The sequence below is a fragment of the Ursus americanus genome, chromosome 22 (assembly GCF_024610735.1).
Source record: "Ursus americanus isolate L20-20 chromosome 22, mUrsAme1.1.p, whole genome shotgun sequence".
NCBI lineage: Eukaryota > Metazoa > Chordata > Mammalia > Carnivora > Ursidae > Ursus > Ursus americanus.
The window spans coordinates 335,893-361,992 of NC_142148.1; the positions used below are offsets into that span (position 1 = coordinate 335,893).

The 26,100-nt window shown below is 53.3% G+C and overlaps 1 protein-coding gene across 2 annotated transcripts in view; it reads right to left on the minus strand.

The window, feature by feature from the left end:
• Positions 1 to 1,227: 1,227 nt before the first annotated feature.
• PRPF6 (pre-mRNA processing factor 6) overlaps positions 1,228 to 26,100 on the minus strand; it is a 47,497-nt gene continuing 22,624 nt past the window's right edge. The window contains exons 11-21 of one of the 2 annotated variants that reach the window (XM_045794239.2): positions 24,785 to 25,003; positions 16,566 to 16,688; positions 12,715 to 12,836; positions 10,668 to 10,806; positions 9,063 to 9,182; positions 8,518 to 8,694; positions 7,745 to 7,878; positions 6,891 to 6,982; positions 5,564 to 5,678; positions 3,355 to 3,481; positions 1,228 to 2,817 (exon numbers count right to left, since the gene is read on the minus strand). In XM_045794239.2, the coding sequence (XP_045650195.1) occupies positions 2,665 to 2,817; positions 3,355 to 3,481; positions 5,564 to 5,678; positions 6,891 to 6,982; positions 7,745 to 7,878; positions 8,518 to 8,694; positions 9,063 to 9,182; positions 10,668 to 10,806; positions 12,715 to 12,836; positions 16,566 to 16,688; positions 24,785 to 25,003 (1,521 nt within the window). In that variant the 3' untranslated portion in view covers positions 1,228 to 2,664. The remainder of the gene's footprint in view (positions 2,818 to 3,354; positions 3,482 to 5,563; positions 5,679 to 6,890; positions 6,983 to 7,744; positions 7,879 to 8,517; positions 8,695 to 9,062; positions 9,183 to 10,667; positions 10,807 to 12,714; positions 12,837 to 16,565; positions 16,689 to 24,784; positions 25,004 to 26,100) is intronic. The other variant, XM_087853411.1, reaches the window with a different exon arrangement.

Genomic DNA, 26,100 nt, shown 5'->3' on the forward strand with positions numbered 1-26,100 from the left:
CGGCCCAGCAGCCCCCTCCAACCCCACACTCCCCACCGCCCCCCCCCCACTGCCGGGAACAACAGGCAAGAGCACCCAGGGCCCGGCCCTCCACGCTGAGGTGAAGGGAACCACAGGGGATTTCCCAGTAGGGCATGGAAGGTCACGCAGCCTCCCCTGGGCTATGCTCGCTCCCAAACCCTCAGTGGCCGTGGGTGAGCCCCCTCCCTGATGGCCCAATGCCGCTCACCATGGGCCTCTCAGGGCGAGGCCCTCCTTCACTCCTGCCAGTGGGCCTTGCATATGATCCTGGGTCCTCAGGTAGGGAGTGTGGCTGCTAGTCCAGGACCTCCTGCTCCAAGCCTGGCCAACAGGGCTTCCCAGGACAGGCTGCAGCAGGGCGGGCTGGCGGCAGGCAGACAAGGCTTTTGAAGTTGGCTCCTCTGAGCAGAGGAGGGAGGGAGCAGGAGGGAGGCCCCAGGATCCCAGCCCTACCCCCTCCCTCTCCCTACCTCCTATCCAATTGCTTCTTCAATTAACCTGACCCTGGAGCCCAGCAGCTGCAGGCTCTCTTCCCATCCAGTGGGGCTTGGATCGAGCCATCAGCCCCAGGAAGATATGCACTGCTGGGGAGGGGGTGGTGTGTCCGGCGGACAGGGCAGGACCCAGCTGGTGAGGGGGGTGGGCAACCAGAAGCAGCCAGTGGCCTGCCTGCCTGCACCCCTCCACAGGGGCCTTCCTCAGTGGCCAGTAGGTGCTGCCTCTTCTGGGAAACTGGCTGCCGGCAGAACCAGGGGAGCTGGACCTAAGCCCCACCACAGCCACCAGCCCCTGCACCCTGACGTCTGGGGGGGGTCCTGCCCCAGCAGGTCCCAGGTACAGGTGGGACTTCTCAGGCTCCTCCTGCCACTCAGCCCTCCTAGGCTGAGGGGGTCTTCTGTGGGGGGAGGTCAAGGCCACCCGCCCAAACAGGCTCTCCGGGAGCTGGGCCACTACACCCCTGCCTGGCAGTGCCCGGGTGGTCACCCCCACAGCCAGCACCTCAGAACAAGGACAGCCTCCGGAAGCTAACTTGCCTTGAGCCGGCACTGAAGGAAGGTCAGCTGAAGAAAAGCTAAGGTTCATTTTTCCTAGGGAGAAAAGCAGTTTCACCACCTCAGAGCAAACAGCCCCGTGCAAAGGAGAAGACATTCACACTGGACGATCCCAATGCTCTGGAACTTTCCAAGGGCTCTGCAGAAGGCCTCACCTGACAGCGAGGTCAGAGGAGTGCAGGGGGAAGCCACGTCCAGCTCAGGGCACTGTTCCTGCCTGGGGCTTCGTTTCTAGGTCTGTGTGGAACGGGCTGGCTTTCAAGCTCCTCAAGCTTAAGGACTCCATCTTCAGTGTAACAGGCAGGATCCCTCCTGCCTCCACCCAGAGATGGAATGAGACCCCTAAGTCTCAGCGAAGACCCTGTGAGCCTCCCCGCACTGCTTCTCAGGCCTGGCCCACGTCGGGATGAGAAGCAGAGGAAGCATTTCCACATTCACGTCTGTGAGTGGGATCCAGGCCACACGGGTGGTCTGCCACCTGCTCTGGGCTGGCAGCGCCCTTGTGGCTCCCAGAGCATCAGAGGTGGACCCAGCAGGGCCTGCACCCTCGAGGCAAAGCTGCCCGTGCCTCAGTTGCTGCCGTCGAGGCAAGCACTCCCCAACCTGGGCTGCCTGGGGAGGGCCAAGCCGTGGGTCAGTGACTGAGCCCCACCACAGGCCCTCTCATCGGTGTCACGGGACACCAAGAGGTACCGAGGGGCCGCTCTGGAATCTTCTCGTTACTGAACGTGTGGGGACAGCTGCCAGCTACTCTTCTCCACACCGTATGGAACAATTAGCATCTCTTCTCCCTGGCCCACGGCCTCCCGACAGCCCACGGCCTCTGGCCACATGTCTGCAGCCGCGGCCGACACAGCCCTTCTGAGAGAAACCGCTGGTTTCCAGCTGGACACACATACAGGAGTCCACAGCTTGAGGAAGGCCTTTGTCCTCACACAGCATCCACAGTGAGAATACGCTAAGACTCCCCAGTTATGCATTTTTCAATCCAGAGATAAAGGCAGTTACAAGTGCTTTAGAAGAAAGCTTCTGGTTATAAATTAGCAAAAATAAATTCACGTGCAAATGTGAGAAAATCTCTTCCTGGCAACATTCCCCTTCAACACACACCCGAGGGGCCTCCCAGTGACCCCTTAGCAACACATTTTGGGAGGCAATTTAGGAAGCTGAGCCCACTGTTTGCACTCACTCAGGAGAGTCACCAATCCTGGTGGGCAGACCTGTGAGATGCCCCCCACCCAGAGGGGATAAATGAGTCACCAGGAGAGCCTGTCCCAGCTGTTCCCAGAACATGAGCTGCCCAGCCCCTTCTCACAGAGTCCCAAGGAGGCACAGCGGGATACACGCTGTCTGCAAGCGGTCCCCTTGAAAGCAAGAACCCCAGTGAGCCGACTGGGGCTGCAAACGCGAGTCTGCTCCTGGGGGCGTCGGGGTGCAGAGAAAACCAGCAGGGCACCAACCCAGACACACTACCTGGAAAGCTTTTAATTGAAGAGCAGGACGGACAGCTCAGGGCCCCTCCCCCCACCCCTCTCTACCACACACCCCTCCACGTGCTGCCCCAAGGACCACACCCCAACGGACTGGACAATCAGAAGGTGTTCCTGATGTGGGCTGCCACCAGCACAAGGATCTCCCCAATCTTCCTCTGCCAGTTCGCGATGTCCTTGGACACGGCGCACCACAGCTCCCCGTGCCGGGGCTCGGCATTCTCACAGCGCCTCCTCACCTCCTCCCGCTGCTCCTGGGCAGGGACCAGAGGGCACTTGAGTCAGGGCTTCTCCCAGGTGGCCCCTCCTGCTTGCCCCACCGTGCTCACCCAGCCCCACAGCCCCAGGCCTGGCGGGCAAGAGGGCAGAGGTGTCTTTCAGGTGTATTTCTCAAGACAGCCCCACTGCATGGACCCTCCCAGGAGCTCACTTCAGCACACAGGTGCTGAGCCAAGTCAAGTCCTCACGTCTTTGCCTCACACGAGTGCCCCGAGCCTGCCTTCTCTGAACAGGGAGTTGCCCAGATTCCACGTGGCACAGCTCCCACTTCCTGTGGGGACCCCAGGACAGCCTGGTCACCCGCACCCCCACAAGCACAACTCTTGACAATATTTAGCACTGTGGGGCGGGGGTGGCTGCTCCCCAGGCTCCCCTACACATCGCCCCCGGGCTCGTGTGGAATAGGACAGAACTCGCCCGGGCACAAGGTCAATCCTCAGGGCTTGAACCCCACCCCCATTTCTACTGTGATCCCACACCCCAGTCACCAGCCGCCGTCTACAGCACCTCACCTCTGTGCCGTGCTGCAGCTCAAACTTGTAGAAGAAGGCCCAGGCATCCCCCAGGTCTGAGTCGATCTTGACCGTGCGGTGGAACCACTCCCTGGCCTTGGTGATCTTCCGCTCACTCCAGAACAGCCTGTCCAGAAGCATAAGCACAGGCACCCAGAGTAAATGGCCCCAGCTCATGCGGCCAGAGGGTTGCTGGCCAGCACAAGCCACAGAGGACCTGGGCGTGGCCCAGCCCTGGCTGCCTCCGGCTGCCGCATGTCTATGCAGGAGGTGGACCGTGGGCCCAGCCCCTGCTGCGGCTGGCACAGAGTTTGCTCCTCTCCCTGGCGAGCCCCGGGGCTCCCAACAGGAGGGCCGAGGAATGGGGCCTGGCTCCCTGGGTATTGCTCCAGGTCACTAACCTGCAACTGTCCTTCAAGGGCCTAAACAGCTGTTTCTTAAAAAGTCCACATAGAGCAAGAACTTCAAACTCCTTTATTTTTTTCCTCTTGGTAAAATACAAGAGGATGAAAGTAAACCTGACAAAAAGTTAAATTAAGACTTCGTTGAGAGAAAGTGAAGTTTCAACCTGCTCCTCGATAGACAACTTCTAGATCATTCTGCCCACCCCTGGCAGCCTCCAGGAGGACCCAGCCAACACTGACAAGATGGGCCTCAGGTCAGCACCAGGAACTTGGACCCACAGCAGACAGAGGTACCTAAACACCAGGCCCACGCTAGAAGCCACAAGGGAGGACGGTCAGAAAGCAAATGAAGGACCCATGAGCCCGTCGCCGACACACCCGTGACAGCAGGAGGTGGGCAGGGCAGTGGGGTGAGCCTCTGACAGCCTGGGGCTCTGGGGAGCTCTCCACCTAGCTCCACCGTCCCCAGCAGCCCCCGCAGCATGAACCCGCCATTCAGCGCAGCTGCTTGGGCCAGTCTGTTACAGCACGCAGTGACACTGCGTGCCCTGATAGCCTGATTGTTTTTTAAGCCTTGTGGTATTCTTAATTGCTTGGTGTTAGATAAACTATGACTTAAAGAGCACAAACCCAGATAGCAGGTACACAGAACACCAACCTGGGAACAGCAAGGAGTGACTTATTTACTTTAGCAAAGCCTTTTACGAGGTTTTATGGCCACCCTATCAGAGTATCATACATAACAGTCATTCTGGGAGGCGGAAGCACAGGGCAGGAGGGAGGGGGCCCCAGACGGGCCCGAGCTGGGCCTCAGGAGCCTCTGGAGCCAGTAGGAAGCCTCCATGTGCAGCGCCCTGGGCCTCGCAGCAGCTGGAGAGGGGTCCTGCAGGACCTGAGAAGTGGGGCCTGAGAAGTGGGGCCAGCGCCACCTGGGCTTACCTCAGGGGTGGGCCCGACCCCGGCTCAGGCAGCAACAGCAGCGCACGGGAGCTCCTGGGCCACACGCCGCCTCCCCGAGGTGAGGCCTGAGCAGCAGTCCCAGGAGCCCGGCCCAGGCTCTTCCTGATGGCCCTCCACCTCAAACACACTGGTCACCTCCCACCTCCTCTGAACACACCCAACCCCTACCCTGCTCTCAGCCACAATGTCACTCGATCTTCCCAAGGCCCCCGGCTTCCTCCTGCACCCTGCACACCACATGCCTCCCCACGGAACCCCTGACCCAGCCCCCGACACTCGAGCTGATGGTGTGAGGTCACTGGCTGACCTCTTGCTCCTGGGATCACGCACCCTAAAGGAAGGATGGTCTCCGGCACCTCCATCTCTGCACCCCCAGGCAGGCTGACTGGGCCTGACCGACAGACCCTGGACTGTCCCTGAGGACACCACGGTGAGGATGTCTGCTTTCTACTCTCACACAAGAAAAACAACTTCCTTGCTTAGAGCCCTTTGCTTTGCTTATTACTTCAATTCTGTGTGGACCAACGTCAGCAAGTTTGTCTCCTACAACTGCAGACACGTGCAGGTGTAAACTGAAAAGTGCCACAGACGGAGAAAGCACTCCCATCAGAAGGAGCCCAGGATGGAGGGAAGGGGGGCCGGGCCCAGAGGAAGCTGCCTGTCCGTGGGTCAGGGTCAGCCCAGGCTATCAGGGCAGCACGGGTCCGCATGGCCTCTGCCTGGGGATGTGCCTGCTTTGGGTCAAAGCAAAAGTGCTTTATCATGGAGCTCTGGTGGCCAAGGACCCTAAGAGGTTCCATCAGGTCCCCAAGGGTCAGCAACCCCACGAGGACCCCCCCACTCACTTAGCCACAGCCAGGAGGACGTGGGGGTCATGCTCACACTTCTTCAGGGCATCAACGCTCTTGGTTTTCCTCTGGGGCCTTGCCTCAAGGAAGATGGCTTCAGACCACAGGACACCTGCAATCCAGACACAAGGACACACAACTCAGACCCCACCTCTGCTTTCAGAAATAGCCTGTCCATGTGCAGGCTACCCCGAGAGGGGCTTGCTAAGATTCTAACCAGGGGTCCTCAGACCGTGGCTATGACCTCCCACGTCTGCCCACGGGGCCTGCGTAGAGACAGCCACAAAGGCTGCACTGATCACCTGCCCCGCCCGCCCCACAGCGGCCCTGATGGCACAGGCCGGACAACTTTCCAGTGGTGACTGGGTTGGAAGAACGTGAAACCTACAAGGTTCACTCCCACCAACTGTAATTCCACATCCAAGGGTTTATTACAACAAAACAATCAGAAATGCTAGTCAAGACTCAAACTGACCGACAAGGGAGTGGTATACTTCTGGCATACCCTCACTGGTACATTCTATGAAGCCACTAAAAAATTTACATTCTTGAAGATTTGATGATAATGGAAAATTCTCACAAAACTTTCAGCTTTAGGGGTGCCTGGATGGCTCAGTCAGTGAAGCACCTGTCATCAGCTCAGGTCATGATCTCAGGGTCCTGGGATGAAGCCCAAGTTAGGCTCCCTGCTCAGCGGGGAGTCTGCCTCTCTCTCCAACCCTCCCTCCTGCTTGTGCTGTCTCGCTCGCTCACTCTGTCTCAAATCAATAAAATCTTTAAAAAAAACCCAAAACTCTCAGCTTTAAAACAAGGCACAACACCAAACACAGCAGGACTTCCATTGCCTGTGGTAACAGAAGCTGCAATAATACACATAAGCTAAAAGTAACAGTTTCTCAGTAGTGGACCTACAGGTAATTTTTTTTTTTTTTTTTTTAAGTAATGTCTACACCCACCGTGGGGCTTGAACTCACAACCGCGAGATCGAGAATCGGACGCTCCACCGGCTGAGCCAGCGAGACGCCCCTACGGGTGATTTTTTTTTTTTTTTGTACTCCAAATGTGTTCATGCTTCAAGTACGTTTAGACGTACGGTAAGATAATGGAAATTAGGTTTCAGAAGAAAAAGGAAGGGGGCACATCAGAACACAAAGTCAAATTCCCCACGCCGAGACTGGAGATGTAGTTCAAATGTCTGAAATGTAGTTCAAATGTCTGAAACTTTGACAAACAACACACTTTAATAGCACATTTGAACCCTGAGACCCACTTCCTCAGGAAATGCCACTGCCTGCCGAGTCTGGGAAGCCAGGAAGCCGCTTACCGGAGTTGGGGCACTCCTGCAGCGCCTTGGCCATGAGCGTGTTGGCAATGTTCTTCAGCCCTGCACGGTACTCCAGCCTGACAGACTCCAACCTGAGGAAAGGGGCCCACAGGGCAGGTCCAGCACCCATGCACGGAAGCCCACGGACAAGCCTAGCTACAGTCCCAGAAGTTCCTGGGAAGCCACTATGGCTGGAGCTCCCTGCTCTGCCACGCAGAGCTCATCCGCCGGAGAAGCGAGGCACTGGTGTCCACCCCACCGTGAGGGCCACTAGCAGCTGCCACCACAGCTGAGGCCTGGGACCCTGATATCATGCAGGTGTGAGTAAACACGTGTAGGACGAGGTCCGGCTGGCATGCTGTCGCCACTGGGACAGTGACCACCACGTCAGCGGCATCCAGGACCTGCCATCTTTCTGGGGTCTCCTTTGGCAACCACCACGCCCCAGCCCTGACACTATGAACCCTGCACGGCACCTGTCCGCAAGCTGTTTCCTACAGAAAGAACACCACCCTCACCTGGCAACCTCCTGGTCATCCCGGTCATCCCTTAAGGCCTCGTCTAGACGTCACCTCTTCTGTGGGGTCTACCTTCTTGGCTTCATCCATCCCCAATCCCCCACTGAGAGCTCCTGGCTCCCCGGGGCACCTTCTGCCAGAGCACACCCAACTATCCACAGCCTCGTTGCGGTGTCCGGGCTGCGCCCTCCCAAGGCGGGTGCCGCGCTTCCTCATGGCCAGCACCTGCCAGCCTTCCCACGGAGACTGAGTACAAACGCTGCTGCGCAAATGACTCCGCATGAGCAGCTGAGGGAGAACGGCCCACTGGAGGGGTGAGCTGGGTCCAGGACTCACCACAGGCCAGGGTTCTTTGGGTTCTTCAGGCGAGACTTCTCCAAAATGGCCCGAGCTCGGGTCAGCTGCCCAACTTTCTCCTCCAGCCGAGAAAGCAAAAGCCACAGAGGAGTAGAGTGGGGACATTTCTTCAACTGCAGCCAACAAAGACAAGTAAGAGGACTCGGCTGGTGTCAGAGAGGGGTTGTGACAGCTGTGGCCAGCTCCTCAGGCCAGGAGAGCGGGGGATGCTTGTGTCCAGAGACCTGCCCGTCTCACATCTGGATTTGGGGATTTATGTGCACGGCCATGCTGTGCACGCGTGTACACAGGACACGTGCGTGCTGACTACACGGCGGCGCCATGCACGCGTGTACACGGGGTACGTGCGTGCTGGCTACACGGCAGCGCCGTGCACGCGTGTACACGGGGTACGTGCGTGCTGCCTACATGGCCGCGCTGTGCACGCGTGTACACGGGGCACGTGCATGCCGGCTGCATGGCTATCGGTGCACACGTGCATATGGGGAGCGTACACAGCAGCCCTTCCATTAGGTGTGCTATAACCCGCTCTTCACTGAGTGCCCTGCACGTAGCTTTGCAGAAGGAAAAGCACAGGTCTGAGTGAGGGGACCTGGGTCTGGCCCTGCTACCACTCTACCAGCCGGGGCCTAAGCAAGTCACTGACCCCTGGGCCTCCCATTCCCACACAAGGGGAGATGAATGGCACCCTGGGTCCAGGTGTTCCGTCTATGAGATCCAGCTCTGAGCTGCAGCCAAGGACACAGGCTCACCCCCTGGTTGTAGGCTTCCCGAGCCTTCTCCATCAGCTCCTCTTGCTCCTCAATCTGCCCCTTCATCATCCACAGCTTGGGGAAGTCCTCATAATGCTTCAGCGCCTCCTCACACAGCTCCTGGGCCGCTGCAATGTTCCCCAGCACCCACTCCAGCTTCACAGACTTCATGAACACCTGCGAGGCAGACTCACGGTCAGGCGGCCCCCACCCCCGCCCCACCACCTGTCTGGACAGCATGACCACCTCTAGCACAGGGCCCAGCCAGGACGGGCACCCCCACGGGGACGAAACCCCCACCAGGGCACCCACACCAGGTTTCACACTACAGCTCCCCTCAAAATGCTATTTGCCCTGCCGTGTTTTACAGACTTTTAGGAGCTGTTTCCCATCTCCTGCAACAAGTTGGGGGTCTAAACACACAACACATCTCAAAGTCAAGGTTACACCAACAAGCCTAGAGCACCGTGGCCTTGGTTGGCACCTCACATCTTCCTGATGCCACAGGCCCCAGGGACCCCGTGGGGCCCGGGCAGCCTGCTCACCCTGGCAGTGGGCGCACTGCTCCGCGCCTTGGCCAGCAGTCGCCGGGCTCGTTCATACTCGTTGTTCTCTGACTCCAGCTTCACAGCAGCCAGCCAGATCTCCTCGCTGTTGGGGTTGGCCTGGAGGGAGAGTGCAGCAGCATCAGGAGGGGATCAGGGCTAGGTTACACTTAATCAAAAGCAGCCAGCCTGGGCACGGGGCCGGGCCTTGCTCTGCTGCAGGACAGTGTGATCCAGACACTTCCAGGGCTAACAGATGATAAAGTTGGTCCTGGCCCAAGAATGCTGGCCTACCTGAAAACAAACCAGCCCACTTTCTAGGCACCCAGGCAACAACACTGGCAGCGGCAAAGCCATCTTCCCCAGGGCCCACTCTAAGCTTTAGGGCCCGCCCTAAGCTCAAAACGACCCACGTGGATCTGCTACACCCAACCCTCTCCCAAGCCTGGTAACAAGAACAGGCCATCTCAATGTGTCCATGGGAACAGGAAAGAAGGATGCCCAGGGCATCACTGACAGTGTGGAGGGCTTCCACGGGCTAGGACTGGGCCACATGCAACCCAGAATCCAGCAGACAAAGGGGTGGTATCTCCACGGCCTCCTGAAAGCACAGCCACCCACCAGCCACACTTGCCTGGCTGCATCACAGACCTGGCAAGCTGCCCCAGAGTGACAGGTAGGGAGAGGAGAGCCACCTGGAGGGGGGTGCTGGGGACAAGCAGCACTGTCCAGACAGATGGCAGGAAAAGCTGTGACTCAGACAGGAGGAGTGTCCTCAACATGTGGCTGTCCTCCAACGGACAGCAGAAAGCCAATGGCCACATACAGGCCAATCCCCTCCCACAGCATGTACTCAAGGAAGGACAAACGTCATTACTGTGCTCGTCAGGACTGCAACAACAGACATTTACGCTGCACTCAACAGTTTATAAAAATGTATGCTGTGAGCAGTAACTATGGAAGTGTTGGATTGCTATACCGCACACTTCCTGAAACTAACAGAACACTGTACGTTAACGCTCCTGGAAGGAGAATTTCAAAAAATTAAGTTATGCCGCAAACTACTAACACCCATTCTGCCCAGCTTATGACGTCAGCCATCATAAGCCTGGCGAGGTGCAGCTGTCTGAATGCAACTCCACCCACCTAAGAGGCCCGGCTGCACCTGGTGGCCCATGTGCAGAGTGCAGGCACTGACAATCAAATTTCCATGTAGGAAAGAGGTTGTCACTGTGCTCTTATGTGGGGAAATGGTGGTCTCTGGTGACAGCTCCATTCGGCCGGGGAATGTCACCTGTTGGCCCTACGTTCTATGTTCTGGAACATCTGGCCTGTGGTTACAGTGAGTGGCCGCGACGGAGAGGCAGGTCCACCAGCTGGCCATTCTCCCACTCTTGGGACCCCTCAGGACCCCAGCTGCAGGTAGAGTACCCCAAGTTTGGTGCCTCCTCACCACACACATCCCCTCTCTTAGGTCAGCTCCCGTCAATGAGCAGGGGAGGGCTTGAGGACACATGTACCCTGGAGCCTTCGGTCCTCCACAGGCACTGAGGCTGGGGTTCCAGTGCATACGCCCCCTGCAGCCCAGCCGACCCCTCGACCCACCTGGAAGGCCAGAGCCAGGATGCTCCTCGCCGCAGGCACATCCCCTGCCAGCCACTTGGACTTGGCGCCCATGAGCCACAGCACCTCCGCTTTGGGGCAGTGGGCCACGGCCCTCTGCAGCAGCGCTTCCAGGGACTCCCTGGAAGACAGGGGGCCACAGTGACCACCAGAGCACGCAGGGCGCTCACAGCCCCAGCGTGGGTGCTGAAAAGACAGTTACTGCTCCAAAGTTCGGCGCTATGAATGATTTACCAGATTTTACAATGGGGAGAGTGTGGGGAAATCTTTCCTCTTCATAAAGGTTCTAAAAGCAACTACTGAAGAGGGTGCTACAAAGCAGGGCATTGTTACATGGCTAAGCCTGACGGAGAGCTTCTCAGGGCCCTTTATGGCTCTGCGTCCTGAGGGAATGATAACTTCTCAGTCTGGGTGACAGGAGACCTCTTTTCATCTGTAACCACAGATCCGCCGATAAAGATTATGACCCAGAACCTATTCTTCGGTATCCAAAGAAATTGTCTTACTGGAAACAAGTTATTTTGGTCACTACTGAGCAAGAATACCGCCAGCCTGGGTATCAGGTATGAAGCCCCCAACCCTCATGCGGCCACCACCTGTTGCAGCACCTGGCACAAATGACCTCTTTGGGCCTCGACAGCAAGACGAAGGACTCATTCATTCTGTGTGGAGTGAAGCCCAAGAGAGAGCACACCGTGCTTCCCAGACAACACCAGAACCAGGACCCCAGATCCAGAGCACCCGACCTCCTCTCGCCATTCCATTCCATGAGTCAGCCGGATGGGAAGGGTGCCAGAGACGGAGAAGGGAACTGCCCTGAGCCCAGGGGCCAACGGTAGCGGTGCCAGTGAGGCACATCCACAAACCACAGCTGCCAGGAGAGGCCCTGCTCCAGACCTGGACTGTCACAGGTCAACCTGCACAGGGTGAACCAGCATTCCCAAATGAGTTAATTCCCGAACCCCAAAGCAGATGGTGGGAGTGGGGAGGGGACAGAAGCCTTGGCAACACACATGGACAGACACCCTGACCAGACTGAGATTCAACAACCGAGGAAAGGAAAGAAATAAGGCCCCAGTGTGCTGCCAGCAGAAGCCCTGTGGAAACCTGCAAGGCCTGGCCCCCCCAGCCTCACCCTAGCACAGGGAAGAGCAGCAGAGGGCCCGGGCAGAGGGCGCACACAGCGACATGAGCCTGGTGCCCCAGAGAGGCACCCCTTGAACACCAGAAATTGCAACACCTAATTTAATCAGCAGTTACAGCCAATAAGGCAGACCCAAAAGGTTTTTTCAATTAAAGAATACAATTAGAGAAAACTGTCAAGGACCTCCTCAGAGCACAAAACTAGCCCAAACCCAAAGTCAGCACAGCTTAAATGAATACCATGCCTGCCTGGGCCCAGACGCCACACCGCCCACACTGCTGAAGCCAGTGCTGGCACAGACACGGGGCTTCAGGCCCCCGCCTCGCCCCAGGCACCCCTTGGGCCACCAGGCGTCCGCCAGCTCAGCTGTAGGCACTTCTGCAGAGACACCCTCGGTGTCTCAGTCTCTCAGCTATAAACCAGTGATGACCCTATCACAGAAGGAGCCATAAAGACAGATCTCAAAGTCTCGAGTGTTGTAGAAGCCTCCGCCCCCCATCGCAGCAGAGAACTGGATCCCAAATTTAGGCCCTCGACCACCTGTGGGGACACGCAGGGGTTTTTTGTTATGTTTTGTTTTTGTTAGTTTTTTTTTTTTTAAGATTTTATTTATTTATTTGACAGAGAGAGATCGAGAAAGGGAACACAAGCAGGGGGAGTGTGAGAGGGAGAAGCAAGCTTGCCGCCGAGCAGGGAGCCCGATGTGGGGTTCGATCCCAGGACCCTGGGATCATGACCTGAGCCGAAGGCAGACGATTAACGGCTGAGCCACCCAGGCGCCCCGGGATATGAGGTTTAAATTCAGCTCTGCCCAACCTGGAGTCAGAGAGTCAATGCGCACACAGGGGGGAGAGTGCCCCCCGCACCTGGGGCCCAACCACGTACCTGGTGCCGTGGTTCTTCTCGAAGTACGCGGCTCGCAGCCACACACTCTTCTTGCTGGGGAACACTTGTAGGGCGTAGGCATAGATGGCACGTGCACACTCCAGGGCATTGTGGGCCACACACTACAGCAGAAAGACAGGCATGAGAGCGGGAGGCGTGACGGCATCTGCTCAGAAATCCCACCACAGGACGACCCAGTGAGAAACACAATCCAGGAGAGGGAGACCCCGGGAGGACGGGGACATGGAACACACAGGGCCTGGCATAGGGCTGTCTGCTAGCCCTCAACAAGCAGCCGGAGCCGGTGCAGAGGAACGGCAGCCGCCTGCCGCAGGTGAGTGAGGCGGGCAGGTGTGTGACCACATACCACACACACAGGTTCCTTTTTAGGTGTAACAGATATTCTCCATTATAAAAGATATACTCGTTAGCAACCTGTAAAACACAGGTGAATACAAAGAAGAGAAAAGAAAGCACGCACCCACTCGACTGTGAACGGGTGTGGGTTCTGGCATGAGGGATGGAGCAGCTCTGGAGTCAGGCAGTGGGGCTGGCTGCACGGGATGCAGAGTCACATGCTTCCAAGTGGTTAGAAAGGCAACTTTTAGGGTATGTGTATTTTTTTTAAAGATTTTATTTATTTATTTGGGAAAGAGAGCTAATGAGTGGGGTGGGGGGACAGAGGGAGAGGGAAAAGCATACTCCCCGCTGAGCAGGGAGCCCAATGCGGGGCTCGATCCCAGGACCCCGAGATCATGACCTGAGCTGAAAGCAGACGCCTAACTGACTGAGCCACCCAGGTGCCCCAGGATATGTGTATTTTACCACAATAAAAAATGCAGCTTAAAAAAGAACCCGTCCACTCAAACAGACCCTACAATAAACGTGTTATTCTCTTCGGATGCTGTTTTCCTCACTCAAGAATGATTTTATTCCCTGGTTAGCATCAAGCAACACAAGAAAACCAGTCACTATTTGTGGTGATAATGTCTCTAGACGGTCATGACCCAGGGTCACTCACTGGGACAAGCTGACAGCTTGTCTCCCAGAACCTCACCCAGGATAAAGGCCAGCACACGCCATACTCGGACTGCCCAAGAAAACGTGCAGCTCCCCCACACGATGCAGACTCAGGAAGCACGCTCATACCGAAAGGGGTTTCATATCTTGAGGTAAGTGAAAAGCCACTAGGAAGTGTGTCAGGAACAAGGTTTGCAACAGTGATCATCAAAATGGCATGGATGGAACTAGACAGGCAGCCTCACAGCATCTGAGCCACCCAAGGCCACTTCCAGACTGAGAGCCGCGCTCCCCAAGAGAACCGCTAGCAAGCCTCCTGGTGTTCAAAGACCACCAGCGTGGAAATGGGTGTGGAGGAGTCAAAAGAGCAGGGACGCAGCAAAGACCTCCTTGTTCAGACTGGGTTCCTCCTTGGTCACGTGGCCCCAATCTGACTCAACCACCATAGAAACCAGGAGGGCCCTGCCTCGGGCGTGTCCTGACCAGCAGCGTCTGGAAAAGTGAGGATTAGACCCCAAACTGGTCTGTACCCTCTCTGTGACTTTTGACCAAGGTCCCGAGGACAGTTAAAAGCCCTCCGGGCATCCACGGCCCCCCAGGATCACGGGTGTGGGTGACCTGGGCCAGTCCCCAAGGAAACACTCCACACTTCTAAGCACAGAGACTCCAGCTCTTCCCCCAGAAGTGCACAGCTCTGTGACAGACAGCTGTGCTCACTCCAGCGCATGTGGAAGAGGCAAAAAGGAAAGCGAGAAGACGCACAAGCTCGTGGGTTTCTGCTCTCACAGTCTGATATCTGTAGGCAATGCCTCCCACCCGACTCCAGGGCCTCCGATGCTGTCAGAGAAAAGGAAAATAGAAAGAAGTGAAGTCTTCAACCCCACATCCACCAGGAACTGGGGTTCTTCTGCACACTTAGGGTTCTCTTCCAATACAGAGACTGAGCATATTTGTTGTTATTCTTCATACTTTGTGTCTCGAATGTTACACCATGAAAAGCTTTTAAACATCATCGTGGTTGGCCTCTGTCTTGAACTCCTCTAGAGAACTGTGCACAAGGTATGCGTCAGGCACAGGCCACTGGAAACAGATGGCGTGGCCAGCACCTGTGCTCAGTCAGCCCCTGTGCTCGGTCATGGCACACACGGCCTCCGAGAGGAAGTTATGTGAGGTCAGCAGGGGCTGTAAACTCACAGAATTGAGCCGCAATCCTCAGTCTCTGCTAACGTAAAGAAGAAAATGCCCACATAAATAAAAGAGGAAAGCTCTTCATTACTGTAGAATTTCAACTGATAAACCCTAACACTCCGTAGAATAAACCACACTCAGAAAAGCGCTGTTTGGCAGATACCACATTAGTAACTGATACCGGCCAAAACCTCCGTAACGGACTGGCAAACTAGGAGGTCAAAGTTTGACAAGAAACAGGATGTTTAGTTTCAGAATGCCTCCCCACTAAACACTTATTAACTACAAAGGACAAGAAGAGCAACCTGCCAGTGGAGAAACCTGACGGACGCCACTTGAGCTGGCTGGAGTTGATCTGGCACCTACACCTACCGACACAACCTGCCAGGAGGACCCAACGTCCCACAAAGATGCAGAACCACAACCCCACGGTGCGGAACCCTCATGGAGACCGGAACCAAAGGGGCCTCACGAAATCACTGGCCGGGCCTGACAGAAGTCAGCCTCATGAGAAACAAAGACGAAAGCCCTCCTGCAGACATCAGGGCCGCGGAGGCCTGAGGGTGAAACCCTGGGCAGCTGCCACATCCCACAGCTGGGCTGCTGCTTCTGCTAACAGGACATGTAAGGAGGTGATGGGTGACATGTGGAGAAGGTCTGCGAATTACATAATGGTACGGTACCAAACATGATTTCCTGATTCTGATAGCTATCCTAAGACTGTGTAAGAAAACATCCTTTTTTTTTTTTTTTTAAAGATTTTGTTTATTTATTTGACACAGAGAAAGACAGCCAGCAAGAGAGGGACCACAAGCAGGGGGAGTGGGAAAGGAAGAAGCAGACTCTCAGCAGAGCAGGGAGCCCGACGTGGGGCTTGATCCCAAGGATCCCTAGGATCACGCCCTGAGTCGAAGGCAGACGCTTAATGACTGAGCCACCCAGGAACCCCAAAAACATCCTCTTTTAAAGAAATATACACCGAAGTACTTAGAGGAAAGGGGCCATCCCCTCTGCAGCATACTCTCACATATTCAAAGTAAGAGATGTGGGTGTGTGAGTATGGCTGAAGGATGAGAAGGCAGATGTGGCAAAGTGGTCGAATTTGGGCGAGTGTGGATGAAGGGCATGTAAGAATTCTTTGTATAGTTTTGTGACTTTTCTGTAAATCTGAAATTATTCCAGAATAACAAGGTAAAAAATAAGGAGGGCCACAATTAAGGCATTAAATACCTAAATAACATATTGATTTTGGCCCATGCGCTCTTCTCTGGAAGCCTATTCTAACGAAATAATCTCAAAGTAGGCAAAGCCATGTAAGCAAACTGTTCTCTGAACTGCAATTTACTAACAGAAGCCACAGGGGTGGGGAACAGCCCCGACGTGAAGAGGGAGAAAGCTGAGAGAGCTCTGTGGGCTCCCACCCTCTACTGGCTCCTGGTCCACAGTACACGTTCAGCTCACCCAGAGTGCAGAGCTCTGCAGATCAGGACGTATGCAAAGAGTAGCTCCCCAGGTAAATGGGTGAAGAGAAAACTGTATTCCTTACAACTGCAACTATGTTCAAAAACCAGCAGATCAGAAACACTTTCCAACAGCAGCCTGGTCCCCCAAAGATGGACTCCAGGCCCGTGGGCCGGACTTACACTGTCAGCGTCTTCCATCCACGTGTGCTTCCGGTCTTCCTCCTCAATCCCAATGCCAATCACAGCACGCATGACGGCCTGGCAGGTGGCCACACTCCCAGCCTTATCACACTCCTCGGCATCCTGAAAGAGGGACACAAAACTATAGTCCAGAGCAACAGGTGCCTGACGGGCATGCTATTCCTATGGGATGAGAACCGAGAGAGCCTCTGCATTGCAGGTGGGCCCTGCCACAGCCACCTGACTGGGTCTATTCATTCACCAGTGTACCCGCCCCTACCACCCAGCAGACGAAAGCTAGACCAATACCTAAGGACTTCGCAAAGCTCCATCTATCCACTCCACAAACACTACATAAGCACCTACTGCATACAAAGTACTGCATACAAACTCAGTGGCTGTAAGGAGTTCCTACCCAAAAGACACTTCCACAGTGATAGGAATCAAGACAAACTCACAAACATTTGTATCCGTTGGTCCAAACTCAGGGTTCAAAATGGACAAAGGAAAGAAATATTCTAATCAAAACAGATGGGGGGGGCGGGAGTGGAGGAGCCTGACACAGAAGGTGAGAGAGAAACCCAGAGGAAGGGTCCACCACAAGTGGGTCCCGTCTGCAGGAGGGCAGGCGGACCCCAGCAAAGCACTGGCCTTTAGGAAGCAGGTCTCAGGATGCACAGAGAAAAGACAGCCATGGTTCTACAGCTGAGACGCAGAAACATGTCACCGAAGTCTCTTGCATACCAATTAGGGAAGGACCAAAACGCAACAGAGCAAAGGACATAGAACACACAGTTCTCCAAAAAACAAAACTACAAGTGACTTTTAAACATCAGAAAAGAAGCCATTCTTATTTTTTGTAAGTACCGTTTTATACACATCAGCAGCATCAAAACGCGTGCCGACACACTTGTGTGGCAAAGGTGGGGATGCAGACACACTTGCACACGGCCGAGGAGCACGTGGACAGTCCCCCAAAGGGCAATGTCGTGTCTTCCACCAAAATAAAAAGTATATATGTCGACCCAGCAATTCTACTTTAATTCATCTTACAAATACGTTTCCATATGTGCAAAACCACCGAAGTACCGGGACACTTTTATAGCACTCTCTGCAGCAGGAAAGGGTAGAAACCACCCTCTTCTATCCACTGACAAGAGACTTATGATAAGTGGTCAGAGCAACAGGGTGCAGGAGATATGCTGGACGTGCTGACCTGGAGGCGACCCTGGACGGACCCCCACGTGAAAGGGGCCACAGAAGCCCCACCCGGAGGTCCTTGGGGTCCTACAACCACCAGAGAAGCATCCCAAGCAGAGAGCAGAGCCAACGCCAAAGACCTGAGGAGAAGGCATGATGAGAAGGCCAGTAATGAGCAAGGAAGCACAGTGGCAGATTAGTGGGGCAATGGCCCTGAGCCTGGACCTCAGGGCCTTGCAGGCCATAGCAAGAGCTCTGGGTTCTACTGCAGTGTGGCAGGAAGGCACCTGGAGACTTTTAAACTAGAGAATGAGTCATACAATCAATCTTATTTTAAAAGGACTGCCCTAAGGGCACCTAGGTGGCTCAGTCGGTTAAGCGTTTGCCTTTGGCTCAGGTCATGATCCCGGGGTCCTGGAATGGAGCCCTACATCGGGCTCCCTGCTCAGCGGGGAGTCTGCTTCTCCCTCTCCCTCTGCCTGCGGCTCCCCCTGCTTATACGTGATCTCTCTTTCAAAAAAATAAGATCTTTGAAAAAATTTAAAAAAGGACTGCCCTGCTGTGTGCAGCATCCGCAGGGATATGCATTAGGAGTCACTGCCACGTCTGGAGAGGCTGTGTCAGAGGAGCATGGCCGCAGCCGGGTGACAAGGAGTACCTGGATCAGGGACAGCCAGGAAGGCAGACTCAAACTGCTCACGGAGGTAAGCTAGCCTGAGGACTGGTAGATTTTGTGGGCAAAGCAGGAGATGCATATCGGGCACATCCGCCGTGGTGCTGTCACATGTCCCAGGGGATGCAAGGGAGCAGGGGAGTGGTCCAGGACGTGGGGAGTGCCCAGAGTAGAGTCCACATTTGGGGGTTCCTCGTGTGGAAGCTACATTCCTGACAATGCGGGAAGATGAGATGACCACAGACGCAAGCACAAAAACATCTCAAAAAGGGGCTGAGGGCCAAACCACCACGCGATTTAGATGACGAGAAGAAGAGGAGAACCAGCAAAGCGGGTGGGGGAAGAGGCATCAGCGAGACAAAAGGGAAACGTGCAGACGAGGTTCAAGGGCGCAGGCGGGCTCAGCAGGAACTGCCACAGAGGCCCCTGTCTGCAGCAGGGCCACGGGGTCAGGGCCTGCACTGGGCTGCACAAACAATAGGAAAGGGGAAGTAAGACAGCAAGGATAAAATGCATTTAGCAGAGTCTGGTACACAGTGGGAGCTCAATAAATGGTGACTTGCTCAGGAGGCAAAACACCTGAAAGTCACAACACTTGGCAGGGTACCACAAAAAAGAAAAAAAGTATGTATTAACCTTAAAATGACTGAAGTAAAACTAATGTACATTCAGATCCTTTTCATTACGTTCCAGTAGAAGGGAGCAGAAGCAAAACACAGATTCTGAGGAAAGTTTAAAAAAATTCTAGCTCCTGCTGTATTTTTCTCCACACTGGCCGTGTCTTAATGAAGGGTCAGTCGGAGGCTGGTCTGAGAACCAGCAAGGGGAGAGGACGCCCACTGTCACCTCTTGCAATCATCCGTCCTGACAAGATGGAAACACAGACGGCAGAAGAAATGGGATTCGCTGTGGCCAAGCAAGTGCATCCCTAAAGGGGGTAGGAATGGGAATTGACAGGTGGGCATTTCTGGGAGCCCAGGACTCTCAGCTCTACTGCGTGCAACACGGTTCCCAGGGCTCAGGGGAGACTGAGACGGCACTCAGAGAGCTGGAGCAGCAAGCCCTGGCAGGTGCACCATCAGCCCCAAGAGCCCTCAGAGGACTGGAGAAACACTGCTGACCCAGCCAGAATCCCATGCTCCTAAGACAACCAGAAACCCAGACAACGGTCATGAAACGGGTGTTGTCAAGACACTCGATGTGGGTAACAAAGGGGTGTGAGGACTGAGACGCAGAAATAGTCAAGAGGAACCCCATGTCGGTCCAGCTCACTGCCTGGAGACTTTCTGGGCCACAGTGCAGGGAGGGAGACCCAGGCAGGGCCACTGGAGGAGGCAGAGCTGAGCCCTAGAAGGTCAAGGAGCATCCAGGACACAGGAACAAGCACCAGAGAGGAAAAGTGCAGCAGAGAGAGAGAACCCTGGCGTTGTGCTCTGCAGAGGCCACCTGGGAGTCTTCACCGCGCACCAAACACAGCATGAGTGTTTGGAAAGAACCATCCAAAAGGATCAGAGCAATCCTCGGAGCTCACGTGGGACCAGGAACGGTGCCTGTTTCCACTAGCCAGACTGGAAACCCCCAGGAGAAACAGGCCAGTGGGCAGAGTGCACAGAGAGGTCTCACCTCCATAGGGCGATTAGCCCTAAACTGTCCCAAAACCCACTACTGCTGGGGTCCAACCTAGCAAAGCACTGAAGCAAGAACCAAAGGATCAAAGTGCCTCCAGTAACGCAACTGTACTCCAACAGGAAAGTCTAGAATATTTATAGGGATGCAAAAATACCCAGCACCCAACAAGGGAAAATTCACAATATCTGGCAACAAATCAAAGATTAAAGTCATGCAAAGAAACTAGAAAATGCAACTTGTAACAAAAGGAAATGTATCAACATCAATCCCAAACTGACAAAGACATCAGAGTTAGGAGACAAGGACACTGAAACAGTTCTTATCACTGTGTTCAAAATATCGGGTAGAGACAGCACAAAATCTAACATTTCACATTAAAAATGTGAAAGAGAGGGCGCCTGGGGGGCTCAGTAGGTTAGGTGTCTGCCTTCCGTTCAGGTCATGGTCCCGGGGTCCTGGGATTGAGCCCTGTGTCAGGCTCCCTGCTCAGCAGGGAGTCTGCTTCTCCCTCTCCCTTTGCCCCTCCCCCTGCTTGTGCGCGCGCGCGCTCTCTCTCTCTCTCTCTCTCTCTCTCCCTCCCTCAAATAAAACCTTTTTAAAAATGTGAAAGACAGTTTTTTTAAAGATTTGTTAATCTTAGAGAGAGCATGAGAAAAAGAGCGTGAGTGGGAGGAGGGGCAGAGGGAGAGGGAGAGGGAGAGAGAAAATCTCAAGCAGACTCCCCACTGAGCACAGAGCCCAATGCAGGGCTCGATCCCAGGACCCTGAGATCATAACCTGAGCCAAAACCAAGAGTAGGACACTCAGCTGACTGAGCCACCCAGGAGCCCCAGGAGACATATTTTTAAAAGACCAAAATTAAATTCCTAGAAATGAAAATGACAAGATCTGAGGTGGAAAACCCCCTAGATGAGATATAACAGCAGATCAGACGTTACAGAAGAATAGACTTTGAGGACAAAGCCATAGATGTGATCCAAAATAAAATGGTGAGAGAAGAAGAATCAGTCTTGAAAACATGACCAGTGCATCAAGGAGCTACAGAGCTAACACCGTATTCTACTGGAGAACCTAGATCCCTGCCCCTAAGGTCAGGAATAAGACAAAGACATTGGCTCTGCCCAACCTCTAGTCTAGAGGTTCTAACCAGGGCAATTAGACAAGAAATAAACAGGCATTCACAACGGGGAGGGGGAGAGAAGTAAGATTATATAGGCAGGTGGCATGATCTCATATACAGAAAATTCTAGAGAATGCACAAAATCTATTATGATTTAAATTTCATCAAGGTCATATAACACAAGCTCAATATTCAGAAATCAACTGTATTTCTGTACACCAACAGTGAACTACCTGAAAATGATATTAAAATTCCACTTACAATAGCATCAAAAATAATAAAATACCTTGGAATAAAACACAAGAAGTGCAATACTAATACACTGAAATACTACTGAAAAGAAATGAAGACCTTGGGGCGCCTGGGTGGCTCAGTCGTTAGGTGCCTGCCTTCGGCTCAGGGCGTGATCCCGGCGTTCTGGGATTGAGCCCCACATCAGGCTCCTCCGCTGGGAGCCTGCTTCTTCCTCTCCCACTCCCCCTGCTTGTGTTCCCTCTCTCGCTGGCTGTCTCTCTCTCTGTCAAATAAATAAATAAAATCTTAAAAAAAAAAAAAAGAACTGAAGACCTAAATCACTGGAAAGACATCCCATATTCATGGACCAGAAGGCTTAATACTGTCAGGATGGCAACGGTCCGCAAAGCCATCTGCAGGTCCCATGTGATCCCTAACAAAATCCCAGACAGTCCAGGTTTCTTTTTTGCAGAAACTAACAAGCTGACCCTAAAATTCGTATGGAAACACAAAGAACCAAGCACAGCTAAGGTAATCTTGTAAACACACAGAGGAGGAAGACTCACACTTCCCGACTTCAAAGCTGCAGTAATCAGAACAGCACCGTGCTAGAGTTAAGACACACAGTCTAAGGAACAGGACGGAGTTCAGAAAGAGACTTGGACGCTGATGACCACTAGCTCCTACAGCAGCACCCAAACCACACACATGCAGAAGAATGAAGGGAAACCCTTCCCTCACACCACATACAAAAAGTAACTCCAGTGGATCACAGATCTAAATATAAGAGCTAAAACAATAAAAATCTTAGAAAACACAGGAGCAAATTCCATGAGCCTGGGCTAGGGAAGGATCCTTAGATACGACACCTAAAGCACGAACAAGAAGAAAGAAAAAAAGGGCAAGCTGGATTCTACAAAAATTACAAACGTTTGTGCTACAAGCAATACAATAAAAAAAAGTGAAAAGATGACTCAGAAAATGGGAGTAAATATCTATAAATCATGTAAGCTGAAAAGTTACTTATATCCAGAATATATACATAAAAACCCTCACAACTCAACTTGATAGTAAAAAATGGAAAACAAATGAAAAATAATAAAGACATACAACCCAATTTTAACAGGACAAGATTGGGACGCCTGGGAGACTCAGTCGGCTAAGCGTCTGCCTTCGGCTCAGGTCATGATCTCAGGGTCCTGGAATCGAGTCCTGCATCGGGCTCCCAGCAGGGAGCCCGCTTCTCCCTCTCCCTCTCCTGCTCCCCCTGCTTGTACTCGCTCTCACTCTAATAAAATCTTAAAAAAGTAAATAAAAGGACAAGATTTCAACACATCCTGAGGAACCTTGAAAAACATTACGCTAAGTGAAATCCAATCACAAAAGACCACATATTGTATGATTCTGTTCATACAGGAGTCTACAGAGGAAGGGTGCAGGTGCCTCCAACCGGGGAAGGGCACGGCGGCTCCCAGGTAAGGTGCTCTGTGTGGGGCAGAGAGAAAGTTCTAAAGCAGGGCTGACGACTGCATGCCTCTGAATGGACTGAAGCCACTGCCCTGCACACTCCCACTGGGCAAACCGTACAAAATGGTAATTACAGCTTGATAAACTGTGAAAAGAGGAAACAAAAAATGGCTTAAAACCGAATAGCTCATAATGAGCTCTGGGTCAAATTCAAATGGCCTAACGAATGTGTAATTGTGCCTGAAGTGGGAGGCAGGTAGCTAAAGAAACAGTAGACACAAATTTTCCAGATTTAACGAAATCTATAAATCCAACAGATCCAAGAAGCTGAACAAACTCCACACACAAGAAACAGGAAGAAAACAGGGGCGCCTGGGTGGCACAGGGGTTAAGCGTCTGCCTTCGGCTCAGGGCGTGGTCCCGGCGTTGTGGGATCGAGCCCCACATCAGGCTCCTCCGCTGGGAGCCTGCTTCTTCCTCTCCCACTCCCCCTGCCTGTGTTCCCTCTCTCGCTGGCTGTCTCTCTCTGTCAAATAAATAAATAAATAAATAAATAAATCTTTAAAAAAGAAGAAGAAGAAGAAGAAGAAGAAGAAGAAGAAGAAGAAGAAGAAAACAGCAGCAAGGAATTATTACAATCAAACTGCTCGAAACCAATGATAGAGGGGCGCCTGGGTGGCTCAGTTGGTTAAGCGTCTGCTTTCGGCTCAGGTCATGATCTCAGGTCCTGGGATCGAGCCCCAGGATCAGGCTCCTCCGCTGGGAGCCTGCTTCTTCCTCTCCCACTCCTCCTGCTTGTGTTCCCTCTCTCTCTGACTGTCTCTCTCGCTGTCAAATTAATAAATAAAATCTTAAAAAAAAAAAAAAAACCCCAAAAACCAAATATGAAATACAGACTGTTTGCAGACATGTAAGAGCTGGAGGAATCTACTATCAGACCTGCACTGCAAGAAACATTAGAGTCTCTCAGGCAGAAGGAAGAAGACACTGGCTGGACAGGTGGGTCTGCACAAAGGGATGAGGCATCAAAACTGTAACAATGTGGCTAAAAACAAGAAAGAAATAAAGGGACTGAATCTCAATGATTAAATTTTAGAGAGACATGCAAGGTCTTGCATTCATGATTAAAAAAAAAAATTGCCCAAACACAGAAAGGGTCCACATGGCTTAATACCCATGTGAGGAAGAGTAGGCGTGCTGATCCAGAGGGACCCCAGAAATAGGGCAGCACCACTTGACGCCCTCCTGGCCACACCGTGGACAGTTCAGGTTGGGGGCTCTTCCGAGAAGTGTGGCAGCAGAAGCATGAGAAGGGAGGGAGAGGGCAGGAGGCCTGAGGCCTGAGGCCATGTTCCAGGGCCAAGGGCCAGTAGGTGAAGCAAGGGGTTTTGCTCTGTAGGGCTCTTTGTGGTGGAATGGAGCAGATCACTGTGAAGAAGCACTTTCCCCGAGGCTGACTACACTTCAGGCAGGACCCCCCCAGGAGAGAGGGGCCCATGCCCATGCCCAGAGAGCTCACATGGTAGAAGTGGAAGGTAGGAGAGGTCGCCTGTCCTGGAGGCTGGGTCAGAAGATCTTCAGAGACTTCACTAGCCACAGGCCTATCATTCTTACATCGTATTATCTCTACTTGCAAAGCATTACTACTCACCAGCGTCCATACACAGAAAGTTCTTCAGAATATCCAACCCCAAGATGTACTCAAAGTGTTGACTCTATAAAAACCTATGCCACAATCACTCAAGGAAAAGCCACACATGCCTGCTTCCCCTGCCAGCAGGAAAACCCTCAGGTACCATCCAGCAGCCCCTACCCTATGAGAGACTCCAACGTGCATTTTTAAAGCAGATACCATGACACCTGCTCACAGCAGGGAGTCCTACCTGCTGACCTCACCTGGATCCACTGCTCACGGTTGATCTCCACGCCATTGGCCCGCAGTGAGGTAATGGCTCGGTCGATGATCTTCTCTACCATCTGCGTATTCCCATTGGCTTCCTCCAGCTTGGCAGCCGTGATCCAGATGTGCCGGTCTGTAGGGATGTTCTCACGGGCCTTATTCAAGACCTTGCGGGCATTTTCATAGGTCTCCAGCCTTGCCAGAGCAAGCCAGAGCTGTATGGAGAGAACACCAGCAAACGAGAGGGCAGTACTCAGCACAGCCGCCAGGTCAAATGGTGAGCCAGCCTTATCGGGCCGCAGCACATCCACAAAATTCTTCCTTCCTTCCCTTCCTTCCCTCCTTTCTTTTAGATCTTATTTATTTGAGAGACAGCAAAAAAGAAACCGGGGTGGGAGGCGCAGAAGAAGGAAAAAAATCTCCAACAGACTTCATGCTGAGCACAGAGCCCAATGTGGGACTCGATCTCACGAACCTGAGATCATGACCTGCGCTGAAACCAAGAGTCGGACGCTTCACCGACTGAGACACCCAGGCACGCCTCCACAAAATTCTTTCTAATAGCTCTCAAGGATCCTTTAAACAGAACCCACAAATGTGTACAACATTTTCACCTGATCTGATAACTGTTATGTTTCTGACTTAGTGACTCTGGTTAACATGAGACGTTGGCAGATTCTCAGTCACACGTTTCAAACACCAGCTAAATGTACACAGTATGTCAGACTCATTCCAGGTGTGGAATGAGCAGGACGTGAAGGCTAACTTCACAAAGGACACACGGGTGTTCAGCCTCCTGGGGTTCTCACACTCGGCTTTTGATTCTGCAACATTTCATCACCAAAGATGTGTATGGGCTCTATTTACTTTTATATAAATAAATTAAGATTAATTTTGCTTGGAGAATTTCACAATACCCCTTAAGATAATTAAGGACATACTGGATATCATAAAACCATGGCTAAAAACCATTGCACAGAATGTCATGAACCAGAATGTTTGAAACTAAAGAAATCCAACTAGCTTTGAGGCAACGAGCCAAGCTCATGCTGGGCTGAGAGAAAGATCGATCAGTATTTTCTGTCACCCTCCACTGTTCAGGCCCCATTTACATACTCCGACCTGAATCAGGACTGGCCCCTGAAAAAAGAGTGCTCCACACAGAGTTCTCTGCGGTGGCCAGAGACAAGCTAAGCTTCTGTTCTGCACGTCCATCAGGAGCACGACGGACCATCGCCAGGCTGGCCGCTCTGCCTGGCAGCTGTGTTACCAGGTGGCCTCCTGTGACTGCACGTTGCCTTACAGTCCCAGA